Raw genomic sequence first — 16000 nt, forward strand, 5'->3', positions numbered from 1 at the left:
AAAATGAGAGAATCTCAAATCTGTTTCTGCAATGAAAAACAAATGACTTGTTGAATTGTTGAACCAATTTCAGATTACAAGTTGAATTGGTGATCAACTTGTTGTGTCTTTGTTGTGTCTAGATGGAGGAGTACTCGGACGAGCCCCCCCTTCGAAGCGGGTGCAAAGAATACTTTTGGCTGCTGTGCAAACTGGTCGACAACATCCACGTCAAAGACGCCAGTCAGGTGGGATGCCACAGCCAGCATGGTTATTTTTTTTATTTATTTTTTTTGTCGGGGAATCTTTATATGCAAGAGGTTTGTGGTTCAAGTTTTTTTGTTTTTTTTGTTTGTGTGTGTGAGAGGATACGTGAGACTTGAGTGTGCTGTGAAGTTTCTTTTTGTCTTGAGGTTTTCCGTGGAAGAGGTTTGTTTATTTTGTGGATGATTTTTTTTATTTTGCTGTATGTGGAGGTTCTTTTGGTGTGAGTTTTTGTGAGAAGTCTTTTAATGAGTCTCTACACATGAAAAATTTTTGTGTCTGCAAGAGATGTTTTTTTTTTTTCTGCTTTTTTTCTGCAAGACTTGGTCTTTTTTGATGAGTATTTTGTGTATTGAAGAAATTTTTTAATTATTATTATTTTTATGCTGTATGTTAGAATTTCTTTTTGTGAGTTTTTTTTTAAGAAAAATGTATTTATTTATTTTTTTAATATGTGTGAAAGTTCCTTTTTTCTGTGAGAATTGTTTTTGTAGATGTGTTGAGGTTTTTTTTTTTTTTTTTTTAAATGTGCACAAGAGGTTTTGTCTTTTTTTTTTTTTTTTTTTTTTAATGTTTTTTTTGCAGAATTTTAGATTTCCTTTTGTTTTTTTTTGTTTTTTTATGTGAGACTTGGTCTTTTTTGATGAGTCTGAAGTTTTTTTTTTGGTCCGGATATTTTGAGGATTATTTTTTTTTTTTCTTGAGGTGTTGAGTTGGAGGTGTGCACGTTGCCCATTTGTTGCTGCTGGCAATCGTCGTCGTCATTGTTGTCGTCGTCGTTGTTGTTGTTGTTGTCATTGTTTGACCTCGGGTCCGATCTGTGCCCTCCTCTCTCTGTCGGCGACGGTCTCGCTGCAGACCACCCTGCTGGACCTGGATGCCCTGGCACGACACCTGGCAGACTGCATACGAAGGTGGCACACACACTGTCTGTCTTTTACGCCGGCGGTTATTTCCCTGCGTGTCAGCATGATCATTAGTGGAAGCGCAACAATGAAGCCATCGGTGGACGGCTCGTCAATGAGCTCATTAATGCGCAAATTGTTTCCACCTCCTTTCACTTGATTGTACAAAATGGTCAAAATTTCAGCCAGCAGATGGATATTAGTCAATATTCTCCACATGAAAGCAGACTGATTCTTTGTTTTGAATCTAAATAAGATTTTAAATAAGAGACGCATGATGTTTTCTTCTTCCTAGGGAGGCGCATGACAGAAAATAATTGAGAAGCACTGTTTTAATGTAAGAACATACAGAAGGCTTTCATGCAGAGGTGGCCTAAAGCAATGGTAGTTATTACAAAAAACGGCCATCAGGTGGCAGTAGAGTATAAGAGATCAGCCAGGGCCATGTTGCAACAAGCTTTTTGTCAGTGTTTTGAATAGAATAATGATGAAATTGAGCTAATTGCAATAGCATTTTTAGCCGCGAGATGCTGGACCAGCAGGACGGCGGCAGCATCGAGGACGACGGCCTGACGGGTCTGCTGCGGCTGGCCACCAGCGTCCTGAAGCACAAGCCGCCGTTCAAGTTCTCGCGCGAGGGCCAGGACTTCCTGCGCGACGTGCACAACCTGCTCTTCCTGCTGCCCAGCCTGGCGGACCGCGCGCAGCCCAAGTGCAAGTCGCACGCCGCCCGCGCCGCCGCCTACGACCTCCTGGTGGAGACGGTCAAGGGCTCGGCCGACAACTACCGCCTGCTGCACAACTGGGTCATGGCGCAGCACATGCAGGGTGAGCGCGTACACGCTTTTCCAAGCAAACGTTTGATTGAAATTCTTTTTTTTTTTGGGTCCTGCACCTCCACCAAGAAATCTGATTTCACTTGACTTTTATGCACAAAAATCTGTCTAATTTATTTTTCTCTCACCATAAAAATATAATTGTCTTTTTTTTATTTAAAAAAAATACATTTTAAAAAATTCTTTCAAAAAATCAAATGTTTTTCTTACCCAAATAAAAAAAAATCACTATCTGAATTTTCCACAAAAATCAGCATTCAGATTTTTTTTCTCACCATAAAAATACAAAATAAGTCAAAATTTTAATATTGTTTAAAAGAAAATAACATTTTAAATCAATTTCTTCCTTTAAAAATTCTATTTTTCAATTTCAATCAAGATTCACAATGTTTTTTCTTCCTCAAATAATAAATCACTATCTGAATTTTCCATAAAAATCAGGATTTTTTTTTCTCTTGCCATAAAAATACAATTCAGTCTTTTTTTAAATAAATAAGTTTTTCAATTCAATTTCAATCAATATTCACAATCTGAATTTTCCACGAAAATCAGTATTTAGATTTTTTTTCTCTTGCCATAAAAATACAATTGCCTTTTTTGTTTTAAATAAATAAATAAATAAATACATAATTTCTTTAAAAAATCAAATTTTTAATTAATTTCTCCTTTTTAAAAATCCTATTTTTCAATTTCAATAAAAATCCCCCGTGTTTTTCTTCCCCAAATAAAAAAATCTGAATATCTGAATTTCCCACCTCCTTTCACCATAAAAATACAATTCAATCATTTTTGGGATTTTTTTTGGTTCCCCCCCCAAATTGAAGATTTATAAAAATCTAATATATGATTATTTTTGTCCTGCACAACAATCTTTCGATTTTTGATAAATATCTGACTTTAATAGATTTTACAACAAAACTCTTATTTTTACAAGAACATGATTTTTTTTTTTTTTTTTAACAAAAAAAAAATTCCATCTGATCTCCACACCAAAATTAGATGTTGATTTTTTAAAAATGTTTTCCCCCTCCTGTCGCTGTGCCCGTCAGCGTCTCACGCGCCGTACAAGTGGGACTACTGGCCTCACGACGACGTTCGCGCCGAGTGTCGCTTCGTGGGCCTCACCAACTTGGGCGCCACCTGCTACCTGGCGTCCACCATCCAGCAGCTCTACATGATCCCCGAAGCCCGCCAGGCCGTCTTCACCGCCAAGGTGTGGGCCCGCTCCTCCTCCTCCTCCTCCTCTTCATCCTCATCCTGACAAATTGACGTCATAAGCACTCAATCGCCGCACGTTGTCGTTTTTGTGCGCAGTACGCCGAGGACATCAAACACAAGACGACTCTGCTGGAGCTCCAGAAGATGTTTACGTACCTGATGGTGAGCCGCGCGCGTCCTTGAGGCTTAAGGGTGCCACCTGGTGCTCACCTAGTGCGTGCGTGTGCGTGTGCGTGCAGGAGAGCGAGAGGAAAGCGTACAACCCGCGACCCTTCTGCAAGACGTACACGATGGACAAGCAGCCGCTCAACACGGGCGAGCAGAAGGACATGACGGAGTTCTTCACCGACCTCATCACCAAGATCGAGGAGATGTCGCACGACCTGGTAACCTCATCGCCTCCTCTTCTTCTTCCTTACTCCTTTCCTCTTCATCTTTCTCTTCTTTGGCTTCTACCATTTGTTATCCTTCCTCTCCTCTATCCTCATCATTTCTCCTCTTTCCACCTCCTCTTCATCTTTCTCTTCTTGCGTCTTCTTCTTTCCACTCCATCTTCTCTTCTTCCTCCCCGTTTTGTTTCTCTTCATCTTTCCTCTTCTGTGTCTTCTACCATTTTTTTTTATCCTCTATCCTCGTCATTTCTCCTTCTCCTCTTTGTAGCTCCTCTCCCTCTGCGTCCACCTCTTTTTCTTTTGCTTTCCTCCATTCTTAATCCTTTTTCTCCTTTTCTTCATCTTTGTCTCCTCCTCCCTCATCCTTCTGTCTTTCGCTTCATTTGTGTTCTGCCTCTTTCTCCTTTGTCCTTTCTCCTCTCACCTCCTTTCCCTCATACTTCTCTTCCTTTGCGTGCACCTCCTTTTCTTTCACCATCTTATAATCCTTTTCTCCCTTTTTCTTCTTCGTCATCCTCAACTTCCGCCTCCTTTTTTCTCTTCGTCTCTCTTCTTTGTCTTCTACCATTTTTTTGTCCTTCCTCTCCTCTTCTCCTTTTTCCACCTCCTCTTCCTCTGCATCCACTTCTTTTTCTTTTGCTTTCCTCCATTCTTAATCCTTTCTCCTTTTTTCGTCATCTTTTTCTCCTCCTTTATTCTTCTCTGTTGCTCCTCTTCCTCCTTCCACCTCTCTCATTCTCCACCTCCTGTCGCTTGTCGGTCAAGCATTGTTTTGCCTGCAAATGTTTTCTTGTTTTTTTTCCTGCAGAAGAACACGGTGAAGACTCTGTTCGGAGGCGTCATCACCAACAACGTGGTTTCTCTGGTCAGTGTGACGCGACGCGGCGACAATTTCCTCCTCCGTCACGGGCGAAACGTTTTTGAGCTCGGTTCTGTGGCCGTTTGTTGCCTCGCGCAGGACTGCGACCACGTGAGTCAGACGGCCGAGGAGTTCTACACGGTCAGGTGTCAGGTGGCCGACATGAAGAACATCTACGTGAGTGCATCGTTGACGCAAACCAGCGTACGCCAATCGGTGACACTGCTGATGATGATGATGTGTGCGCACACTCAGGAGTCTCTGGACGAGGTGACCATCAAAGACACGCTGGAGGGCGACAACATGTACACGTGCTCGCACTGCGGGAAGAAGGTCCGCGCCGAGAAAAGGTACACGCAACAAGTATTGGCTTGATTTAAAATGGCTTTTTTTTTTTTTTTGCAATCTAGTTAAGCACGTTTATGTAGAATTCAGCATTTCATCTTTTTGCAAACAAAATTTTCTAGGCATTTATTTAAGCACAATTTGTATTTGAATAAATGCAAATGAGGCGGATTTGTGTGCACGCACGCGCAGGGCTTGTTTCAAGAAGCTTCCGGGCATCCTGAGCTTCAACACCATGCGCTACACCTTCAACATGGTCACCATGATGAAGGAGAAGGTCAACACGCACTTCTCCTTCCCGCTGCGCCTTGACATGACGCCCTACACCGAACACTTCCTCATGGCCAAAGGGGAGCGCAAAGATGGTGCGGGAGTACTTTGTTTTAGTTTATTTTTTATTGCAAATTTTTTTGTTTTTTTTTGTTTTTTTACTTTTTTTTTTTTTTACCTTGTTTTATTATTGTTTTTATTTTAATTTTATTTTTTATATTTGTTTTATTTATTTTACATTAGTTTTTTATTTTGTACATTATTTTTGTTTTTTTACATTTTTATTTTATTTTTTTTAAATTTTGTTTATATATTTTTCTGCCTATTTTGTGTGTGTGTGTGTGTGTTCATGTTTTTTTTTTGTTTTTTTTTGCGTGATGGCGTGTAAAAAGGCGAGTCGAAGGCGTGCGAGAGTTCCGAGTACGACCTGATCGGCGTGACGGTGCACACGGGCACGGCGGACGGCGGCCATTACTACAGCTTCATCCGAGACATCGTCAACCCTCACGCGTACAAGAACAACAAGTGGTGAGGACGACGACGACGATGCTCGCTCGCACGCGTGTCATATTTTGATCGCGGCATGTGTGCAGGTACTTGTTCAACGACGCCGAGGTCAAGCCCTTCGACTCGGCACAGCTGGCCTCCGAGTGCTTCGGCGGAGAGATGACGGTAAGAGCGATGACGTTGCCGCCATATTGGATGTGGCGAGGCGGAAGTACCATTTGGTGTAGGTGGTGCACATCCTTGTTGCTGCTGCGGCATTTTTATAGGTTGCTAGCTTGATGCTAACGTTCAATAGGATCTGTGTTGCCGTGCTACAACTGGGGGTGCAAGTAACTCTTTTTAAAATGCACTATTAATATCAATAATAAGCAATATTATCACATAGTACTTAAAAAAAATTATCAGTCTAATCACAAGATTGTTGTCATTATATTTTCATTTTTGTAAATATACATGAGCTATTGAAATCTATTATTATTTTTTTCTTCCAGACTAAAACGTACGACTCGGTGACGGACAAGTTCATGGACTTTTCCTTTGAGAAGGTGAGGAGCATTTTTTTTTTTTTGTGCTTGCTTGCGTTTGCGCCGACGTGACGGTGACGCCATCTTGCGTGTGTCGGCCAGACGCACAGCGCCTACATGTTGTTCTACAAGCGGGTGGAGCTTCAGGAGGACAACGCCAAGGAGTTCTCCTTTGACGTTTCACCGGACCTGCTGGAGGTACCAGACGCCTTATTTTTTTTTTCAGATTTTTAATAATTAGAATTTTAATTACTATTATATATTTTTCGATAGAATTTTGACACCACGTCTTTTTTTTAAATTTTTTTATTTCTCTTAATGTTGTGATGTGTCTCCTTTTGAATGGATTTCTTGGTTTGTCTCCGTTGAAGTGGATCTGGCACGACAACATGCAGTTCCTCCAGGACAAAAACATATTTGAGCACACCTACTTTGGGTCAGTGTTGGCGCCACGATGACGATGATGATGATGACGATGATGATGATGATGACGTGTGTTTGTATGTTGTTGCTCCTCAGCTTCATGTGGCATCTGTGCAGCAGCATCCCCAGCACGCTGCCCGACCCCAAAGCCGTCTCCCTCATGACGGCAAAGGTAACGTGCGCGCTCATCACGTGCTTCACCGAGGCTCGTTTTCCAACTCGTTGACCTTGTCTGTTTTTTTGTTTTGTTTTTTGTTTTGCTTTTCATGTTGCAGCTCAGTACGTCATTCGTCCTGGAAACCTTCATTCACTCCAAGGAAAAGGTCATTATTGCACGTGCTGCTGAATTCAAATTCACCACACAAAAACATCAAGCAGATAAACAAAGAAAACAAAAACGATCCCAGTCGTGTTGAGGCGTACTCTTCATCAGTGCCAGGAATAAATTAGGGGTAGACCGATTTATAAAGTTGCATACAATTTACAGGGTACTCAAATAATCTGGAATAAATTTGGAATAAGAAAATAATAAAAAAAAAATAGTTGCTTTTTTTTTCATGATTGCGATTTTAATGATTTTTGTTTTTTGTTTTTTTCCAAGATCCCCCTTCCAATTTTTCTTTCTTTCTTTATTTATTTATTTTAAACAAACAATAAACTAATATGCAAGTACTATCAACGATATCACATTTATTATCCATAAATATTTTAGACTATACCGGGAAGTTGGTCTTAAATTTCAAGTCTTAAAATGTCTTGAATTGATTTAATAATAATACTAAAATTATCTAAAATAACAATAAATAATAAAAATGTCATTAACCCATTCAAGCCCAAAACCGTGTAAAAACGTTTTTAATACTTTGTCATTCACTCCCACTTTTTGTTTTTTTTTTTAATGCAAGAGCATACAGAAGTCTGTAATGCAGATTCTGACATGAAGAGGTGGCTTAAAGCAATGGTAGTTATTAAAAAGACAGCCAACAGGTGGCAGCAGAGTATAAGAGATCAGCCAGGAACATGTTGCAACAAGCTCCGTTTGTCAGTGTTTCCGTTGTACGCGTCCAAATTGAAACGTTCAAGTGGATGTCACGTGCGTGCGTGCGTATGTGTCGACAGCCCACCATGCTGCAGTGGATCGAACTCCTCACCAAACAGTTCAACAACAGCCAGGGGGCCTGCGAGGTGCGTGTGCACGCACACACAAATGATGATGAGGATTATGATTATGATTGTCGACCATGTCCGTCCGTCCGTCCGTCAGTGGTTTTTGGACAGGATGGCGGATGACAACTGGTGGCCCATGCAGATCCTCATCAAGTGTCCCAATCAGATTGTCAGACAGGTGCCTTCCTCATCTTCATCTTCATCTTCTTCATCATCCGTTGACATGTTGTGAGCGCCTCCTCATTGTTGTTGTGTGTGTGGCCAGATGTTCCAGAGGTTGTGCATCCACGTCATCCAGCGGCTGAGGCCGGTCCACGCTCACCTCTACCTGCAGCCGGGCATGGAGGACGGGTGCGTTCCTTTTGCAATCCATCCATCAATCAATGCTTTCATTCTAATTTTATTTTTCTGACAAAAATTAGAACGCTGATCTTTTTTTTTTTAATTTAATTATTTTTTGATCTAGTCAATGAATTCATTTCATATCCTCCCCCCCCCAAAAAAAATATGGAAATGAGTACTCCATTTAAAAAAAATTTTTTTTGTCTTCAGGTCTGACGACATGGACGGCTCGGTGGAGGACATCGGCAGCCGCTCGTGCGTGACCCGCTTCGTGAAGACGCTGCTGTCCATCATGGAGCACGGCGTCAAGCCGCACAGCAAGCACCTCACCGAGTACTTCGCATTCCTCTACGAGTTTGCCAAGATGGGCGAGGAGGAGGTGGGCCGTCTCCAGATTATTTGCAATGAAAAGAAAAAGGGTCAATAAATCAAACTTACTCATTATTAGAGCTGACCAGTTTGAAAAATCCAATCGCTGTTATTGTTTAGTCATTCTCATGTTCGGGACCCTAAAAGTTTTATATGTGTAAAAAAAAAAAAAACTGCAAGCAAACAGCGAATTGATGATTCAGCTGTTTTTTAGTTGTTGCAGCTGATAAAATGTCCGATTGATGTTTTTTTTCTTTTGCAGAGCCAATTCCTGCTGTCGCTGCAGGCCATCTCCATCATGGTGCACTTCTACATGGGAACCAAAGGAGCCGACAACGTGAGCGCCATGCGGACGGCGCCAAACCGAGCGCGACACGCGCCGCTGACCCCGATTCTTTTGTCTGGGCGGGGCTGACTCTCTCGCTCTCTCTCTCGCTCCGTCCTCAGCCACAAGTGGAGGTTCTGTCGGAGGAGGAGGCGGAGGAGGAGGACGAGGAGGAGGACATCCTGTCCCTGGCCGAGGAGAAGTATCGGCCGGCCGCTTTGGAGAAGATGATCGCCCTCATCGCGCTCCTGGTGGAGCAGTCGCGCTCCGAGCGGTACGGGGATCCAAACGCTTCTTTTCCATTCAGTCCATCAATGATATCTTTTCTTTGATTCTTTAGAACTTTTCGCACTTTCACAGATGGGTACAGTTCACACGTGCAATAATATGCAAGTCATCAGTAATCCCTCCAGGGGAAAAAAAAAAAAAAATCCCATTAAAAAAAAAAGTGTTGACAAATTAGGGAGATCTGCTTATGACCATTTCTTTGCTAGTTTTTTTTTTTTTTTTTTTCTTGCAATCAGTAAAGTACCCAGTAAATATTAGGGATGCACGATAATGCGATTTTCAACCGATACCGATAAAGCCGTCGTTTGGAAAGGGCCAATGTCGATAGCCGATAAGTAAGTCAATAATTGTTTGCAATATTAGCTGAGCTGTGATTGGTTACATGAGCCCCTGTGATGTCATTTTCACTCGACAGCAAGTTGCAAAATGTGTTTTTAAACGTACTAATTGTACGTGAAAAATAATGAACGTATCAGATTAATTTTAGTCAAAATCGGAACTTTTTGCTTCTATAATGGGCTAAATAAGTGAAGTATCCTTTAAGCATCTTTTGTTTTTCCAAAAAAAAAAAAAAAGTGTAATTTTGTACCAATTGTACAGAGTTAATTTCCACGCAGTGCGTTTTCATTTCATCATAGGCAGACTTTTTCAGGTCAGTTAATTTTGCACCTAAACGATGTCGTCAGGCACCTGACGCTGTCCCAGAGCGACATGGCGGCGCTGACGGGCGGCAAAGGTTTCCCCTTCCTCTTCCAGCACATCCGGGACGGCATCAACATCCGGCAGACGTGCAACCTCATCTTCAGCCTCTGCCGCTACAACAACCGCCTGGCCGAGCACGTACGGCCGCTTTTGTTGGATTTTTATTTATTTATATTCTTTATTTACTTGCGCCGACTCTCACGTGTGCGTTTGCAGATCATATCCATGCTCTTCACCTCCATCGCCAAACTCACGCCCGAGGTAAGTCCTTTTTCACCATGAACTCGTTGACTGGCAGCCATTTTTGAGTCTCTTCTTTCATCAGTTAAAAAAAAAAAAAAGTATTTCCGTTTTGCAGCAATTAGCATTAGAATATAGCTAAGTTTCATTGTAATTCACATTCCTGGTGAAAACACTGTCAAAAAGAGCTTGTTGCAACATGGCTGATCTCTTATACTCTGCTGCCACCTTTTTTGGGTGCGTCCAGGCTGCGAATCCTTTCTTCAAGCTGCTCACCATGCTGATGGAGTTGATGGGCGGCCCCCCGGGGATGCCCTCCTTCACCACCTACATCCTGCAGAGGATCTGGGAGGTAAAACCAATCCAATTATGTCACTGTCAAAACAAAATAACTTTTTCCACCGGACTCAAAATAAACTCGACGAGGCTAAAACACTCAATAATAAACAATAACAGACGAAAATGTCCTTCACTTCATAAAATCTGGATTAAAATCTATGGACATTTTAGTTCATGAACAAAAAACGAGTGAAAGTGGACTAGATTGAAAAATGGTGCATAAAATGAACACGATCGTGATGAGCAGTTTTCCTTTTTTTTTTTTTTTCCTTCTTTACCTGCCGCTCAGGTGATCGAGTACAACCCGTCGCAGTGTCTGGACTGGCTGGCGGTGCAGACGCCTCGCAACAAGCTGGCCCACAGCTGGGTCCTGCAGAACATGGAGAACTGGGTGGAACGCTTCCTGCTGGCCCACAACTACCCTCGCGTGCGCACCTGTACGTTGAAGCGGCGACCCACCCCGCCGTTTTTGTTTTGTTTTTCAATGTTTCTCTTCCCGCAGCGGCGGCGTACCTGCTGGTGTCGCTGATCCCCAGCAACTCGTTCCGCCAGATGTTCCGCTCCACGCGCTCGCTGCACCTGCCCACGCGCGAGCTGCCGCTGTCGCCCGACACCACGGCGGTGCTGCACCAGGTGTACAACCTGCTGCTGGGCCTGCTGGCCCGCGCCAAACTCTACGTGGACGCCGCCGTGCACGGCACCACCAAGCTGGTGCAGTACTTCAGCTTCATGACCTACTGCCTCATCTCCAAGACCGAGAAGCTCATGTTCTCGCTCTACTTCTTGGACCTGTGGAACCTCTTCCAGGTACGCGCACTCGCACACCTGCCTGCTGCTCCGTTATTCGGGGGCGGGGGGGAGAAAAATTATTTCAAAATATTAAGATCAATTTGCAAGTTATTTTTGGATCAAACTGAATTTTATTATAATATATATTCATAATATATAGTTATTTATTTATAGTAATTTTTGGGTACAAAACACAAAAATGTTTAGGCATTTAAAAATATTAAGATAAAAAATATATATATATATAGAAACACTATAATTATGTAAGTTATTTTTGGACCAAACTGAATTTATCATAATATATATTTATAATATATATTTATAATATTTAGTTGTTTGTTTATAGTAGTTATTTTTTGGTACAGAACAAGACAATGTTTAAACGTTTAAAAATATAAAGATCAATTTAAAAAAAAAAAATTTGAAACACTATAATTGTGTTATTTTTCGACCAAACAGAATTTATTATAATATATATTTATAATAATATACATTTATTTATAGTAGTTATTTTTTGGTGCAAAACAAGAAAATGTTTAAGCATTTAAAAATGTTTAGATCAATTAAATAAAAAAATAAACACTAATTCTGTAAGTTATTTTTGGATCAAAGAGAATTTATTATAATATATATATATATATATTTATTTACTTCTTTATTTATGTTGGCGAAAAGTTGGAGTGCAGCTTTTGCACTGTGCAATAAATATTTTTTTGGTACAAAACAAGAAAAAGTTTTAACTTAAAAAATAATAATAATAAAATAAAATAAAATATTAAGACAAATAAAATTCTTTGAAACACTAATTATACAAGTTCATTTTGGATGGAAAAAAATTCAGTTATTTAAAAAAAAAAAAAAAAAAAAGGTGCAAAAGTATAAATTTAAAGGACTCAAAAATGAGTATTAACAGTCTTTTTTTTTTTTCTTTTCTTAAGGATGATGCTGGTTTTGTAATTGTGGAGTGTATAATCTTTGGCAGCAACAAACAATTGAACAGCAAAATGTGTTTGTGAAAGTTTTTTCCATGACGTTGCACATCTTTCAATACTGCCCCGGCATGTTGTGGCCCAACTCGGCACTGCACTGATGACGTGCAGACCTCTAAACGTTGACTGTAAAACCCAGAAATGTCGTCCCTGCGTTTAAGACGTCCTTTTGTTTTTGTCGTCGTCGTCGTTCCGCGGCCAGCCCAAACTGTCGGAGCCGGCCATCGCCACCAACCACAACAAGCAGGCGCTGCTGTCCTTCTGGTACAACGTGTGCGTGGACTGCGGCGAGAACGTGCGCCTGGTGGTGCAGAACCCGGCCGTCACCAAGAACATCGCCTTCAACTACATCCTGGCCGACCACGACGACCAGGAGGTGGTGCTGTTCAACCGCGGCATGCTGCCCGCCTACTACGGCATCCTGCGCATGTGCTGCGACCAATCGCCCGCCTTCGCGCGGCAGCTGGCCTCGCACCAGAACATCCAGTGGGCCTTCAAGAACCTCACGCCGCACGCCGGCCAGTATCCCAGGGTACGCTCGCCGGATGCCGGCAGAATGCTCAGCTTGTGAACAGAGTCAATATGTGGAGGAATATTTATATATTTTTTATATTGTTCATTGCTGTATTGTACAATATTGTGTATCTTTTTTTTTTTTTTTTTTGTATCGCCAACCTCCCCACAATCGTATCGTGATGTTTGGTTATCGTTACATCCCTAGTTGTAACGTAACATGAATCCAACCGCTATAAAGTTCCAATAATAATGTTAATCCCACCGCTAACTTGCTAGCTTGTAGCATGGAGCCATTGTAGCTTGCTGAAATTGTATGTGAAGTTGTTAGCTTAGTATGCTGAGATAATTTTGCATTAGCTTAGCATGCTAAGCTAACTTAAAATTAGCATGCTAATTTAGCATTAGCATGTTAACTTAACATTAGCGAGCTCACTTAGCATTAGCATGCTAATTTAATGTTAGCATGTTAATTTAGCATTAGCATGCTAACTTAGCATTAGCATGCTAACTTAGCATTAACATGCTCAACTCTCATTAGCATGTCATTAAAAAAAACATGAGAAAATTGTATTTAAAATATTTTTAGCTCCGAAATGTTTAACATAATCTCGTGACAAACAAAATATACAGGGATAAAATGGTTGTCCTGACTAAAACGCGACTAAACCGTTTTTCCGCGTGCCGTGCTGTCGCCCCCCGCAGGCGGTGGAGGAGCTGTTCAACCTGATGCAGCTGTTTGTGGCGCAGCGGGCGGACATGCGCCAAGACGAGCTGGACGACGTCAAGCAGTTCAAGAAGACCACCATCAGCTGCTACCTGCGATGTCTGGACGGACGCTCGTGCTGGACCACCCTCATCAGGTACGCCCGTCCAACATCCGTCCTCCGTTGGCCTCTCCAATTCGCTCCACTTCAATTATTAAAATCAGATATGCGGAATGTTTTGCATTTTTTGTTTTTTATTAGTGCCTTCCGGGTCCTTCTGGAGAACGACGAGGACCGACTGCTGGTGGTCTTCAACCGAGGCCTCGTCCTCATGACGGAGGTAAAAGGCGGCGCTTGCACATCGCATCGTTAGCGACTGTTGTGCGACTCGCGCCAGCGTTTATTTGTTTGTTTTTGTAGTCGTTCAACACGCTGCACATGATGTACCACGAGGCCACCGCCTGCCACGTGACGGGCGACCTGGTGGAGCTGCTCTCCATCTTCCTGTCGGTGCTCAAGGCCACCAGGCCGTACCTGCAGCGCAAAGGTAAACGTTTGCCGCCGAGCTTTGTCTTAGGCAAGCTTATTCCAAAACTCATGGGGGAAAACAACTCAATTCCAAACATTGCGTTAGCAAAATCAAATAAAAACAAAAGCTAACTGAAACATTTTCTGTTTATCAAACAAACTATAATTATGGGAAAATGTTCTTCATTTTAGTCATTGGCAATTAATTGAACGCGTTAGCCTCTGGGCGTGTTTTTTTTTTTTTTTTAAATAGATTTATTTTACCAGAATAAGGTTGATTGAAAATGTGTCACACGGAAGTGATGTCATCTAGCAGCAACCAATAGAAAAGCATCTTCAGATGTTTTTTTGTTTTTTTAAATATTGCACACAAGTAATGCACATTTAACTCTTTGACTGCCAAAGACATTTCATGATGATTAGTAAAATTCCAATTAATGGAATGCGATCTTTCATTTCGTAGCCACATTGTATATGTAATAAAGGCAAACAATATTCTTTTTGCCTTGAAAGATGAGTTAAAATGCTCAAAAGTGGCTGGCACTGTGGATTTTTTTGGTTTGTTTTTATAACGCCTGGCAGTCAAAGAGTAAAAAAAAAAAAAGTACTGAAAGTAACTAAAACTAAATATTTATTAAATAACTACAACTAATAAAAACTAATGGAACCACCCTGAAAACTAATTTTTAAAAAAAAGTGACGTCATTTAGCAACAGCCAATAGAAAAGCACCTTCAGATGATGTCGCTACCATGCTCTTTTTTTAATTATTGCACACAATACACATTTTTTTAAAAGCTCAAACTAACACTGAAACTAACTAAAAGTAAATTAAAAAAAAATATTAAGTAACTAAAACTAATAAAAACTAACGAGCACCCTGAAAACTAATTAAAACTAATTTTTTAAAAAAGTGACATCATTTAGCAACAGCCAATAGAAAAGCACCTTCAGATGATGTCACTTCCGTACTGTTTTTTTTTGTTTTGTTTTTGTTTTTGTTTTGTTTTTAAACAAAGGTCCAACTAAAGTGTTGTTGTTGTGGTGCCAGACGTGAAGCAGGCCCTGATCCAGTGGCAGGAGAGGATCGACTTTGCCCACAAGCTCCTCACGCTGCTCAACTCGTACAGCCCGCCCGAGTTGCGCAACGCCTGCCTGGGTAAGTGAGCCCCGCCCAAACCGCCGGCCCCGCCCCATGTGACTCCGCTTTTGTCGCTCCTCCCCCCCGCCGCAGACGTGCTGAAGGAACTCCTCCTGCTCAGCCCGCACGACTTCCTGCACACGCTGGTGCCCTTCCTGCAGCACAACCACTTCACGTACCACCACAGCAACATTCCCAGTGAGTCCCTTGCGGCGCACGTCGCCGCGGCAACGACCGGGCGAGCTCGTCGTCATCGTCGCGCTCGTGTGCCCGCAGTGTCGCTGGGGCCGTACCTGCCGTGCCGGGACAACGTGAAGCTGATGGGGGCCAAGAGCAACGTCCGCCCGCCCAGGCCAGAACTCAACATGTGTCTGCTGCCGTCCATGGTGGAGAGCGCCAAGGTCCCGCCCTGACCTCTGACCTTTGTAGAATTGCAAAAAAAATGGAGGGGACTGGTCGCGATTGGACGTCAGAGGCTGATTGAGATAGCCGTGACATCATTTTCTTCAGGGTGTCAAAAATTGATTGATTATTTATTTCATTTTAAACAAAAAACAAAAAAATGTAAAACATTTGAATACATTTAAACGCTAATTTTAAAAAAGTCGTTGGAAAAAAAAAAAATCGACCTCTGACCTTTAAAAAAATAAAAATAAAAATACAGCATTAGTGCCACTGATCTGTATTATAACTGGATAGCTGATAGGTCAAAACCTTTGAGATGGCAACGCCGCCATATTGCTCCTCACAAGAAACATTTATCTGCATATGATCCAATACTTTTTTGTTCTTATGTTAACTTATAAAATATATTTATATAAATACTACATTATATTTTATTTTTATATATATATATATATATATATTTTTTTTTTCATATAAAAATATATTTTACTGTGCATTTTTTGTACATTTAGCATAGATATCAATTTATGAGTTATTGACTGTTATTAACTATTGAAGTCGTGCGATTAATTCAGAATAAAAACTTGTAATTGCCTGACACTCCTGGTAATGATCCATGCTAGTGAATCAATGCA

At 41.4% G+C, this 16000-nt stretch overlaps 1 protein-coding gene across 2 annotated transcripts in view; it reads left to right on the forward strand.

Moving 5' to 3' along the window:
* The window catches only part of usp34 (ubiquitin specific peptidase 34), a 44370-nt gene that overhangs the window by 25617 nt on the left and 2753 nt on the right, over positions 1 to 16000 (forward strand). For both annotated transcript variants that reach the window (XM_077523110.1, XM_077523111.1), the window contains exons 39-73: positions 123 to 227; positions 1102 to 1157; positions 1669 to 1976; positions 3034 to 3197; positions 3299 to 3364; positions 3442 to 3588; positions 4403 to 4459; positions 4553 to 4630; positions 4709 to 4803; positions 4991 to 5163; positions 5461 to 5596; positions 5662 to 5740; positions 6067 to 6120; positions 6202 to 6297; positions 6471 to 6535; positions 6619 to 6694; positions 6798 to 6845; positions 7642 to 7707; positions 7787 to 7867; positions 7955 to 8040; positions 8242 to 8410; positions 8663 to 8737; positions 8848 to 8999; positions 9700 to 9853; positions 9932 to 9976; positions 10203 to 10307; positions 10584 to 10731; positions 10797 to 11101; positions 12275 to 12604; positions 13291 to 13448; positions 13554 to 13632; positions 13713 to 13839; positions 14871 to 14978; positions 15054 to 15158; positions 15237 to 15361. In XM_077523110.1, the coding sequence (XP_077379236.1) occupies positions 123 to 227; positions 1102 to 1157; positions 1669 to 1976; positions 3034 to 3197; positions 3299 to 3364; positions 3442 to 3588; positions 4403 to 4459; positions 4553 to 4630; positions 4709 to 4803; positions 4991 to 5163; positions 5461 to 5596; positions 5662 to 5740; positions 6067 to 6120; positions 6202 to 6297; positions 6471 to 6535; positions 6619 to 6694; positions 6798 to 6845; positions 7642 to 7707; positions 7787 to 7867; positions 7955 to 8040; positions 8242 to 8410; positions 8663 to 8737; positions 8848 to 8999; positions 9700 to 9853; positions 9932 to 9976; positions 10203 to 10307; positions 10584 to 10731; positions 10797 to 11101; positions 12275 to 12604; positions 13291 to 13448; positions 13554 to 13632; positions 13713 to 13839; positions 14871 to 14978; positions 15054 to 15158; positions 15237 to 15361 (4221 nt within the window). The remainder of the gene's footprint in view (positions 1 to 122; positions 228 to 1101; positions 1158 to 1668; positions 1977 to 3033; positions 3198 to 3298; positions 3365 to 3441; positions 3589 to 4402; positions 4460 to 4552; positions 4631 to 4708; positions 4804 to 4990; positions 5164 to 5460; positions 5597 to 5661; positions 5741 to 6066; positions 6121 to 6201; positions 6298 to 6470; positions 6536 to 6618; positions 6695 to 6797; positions 6846 to 7641; positions 7708 to 7786; positions 7868 to 7954; positions 8041 to 8241; positions 8411 to 8662; positions 8738 to 8847; positions 9000 to 9699; positions 9854 to 9931; positions 9977 to 10202; positions 10308 to 10583; positions 10732 to 10796; positions 11102 to 12274; positions 12605 to 13290; positions 13449 to 13553; positions 13633 to 13712; positions 13840 to 14870; positions 14979 to 15053; positions 15159 to 15236; positions 15362 to 16000) is intronic.

Source organism: Festucalex cinctus, chromosome 6 (assembly GCF_051991245.1).
Source record: "Festucalex cinctus isolate MCC-2025b chromosome 6, RoL_Fcin_1.0, whole genome shotgun sequence".
Lineage (NCBI taxonomy): Eukaryota > Metazoa > Chordata > Actinopteri > Syngnathiformes > Syngnathidae > Festucalex > Festucalex cinctus.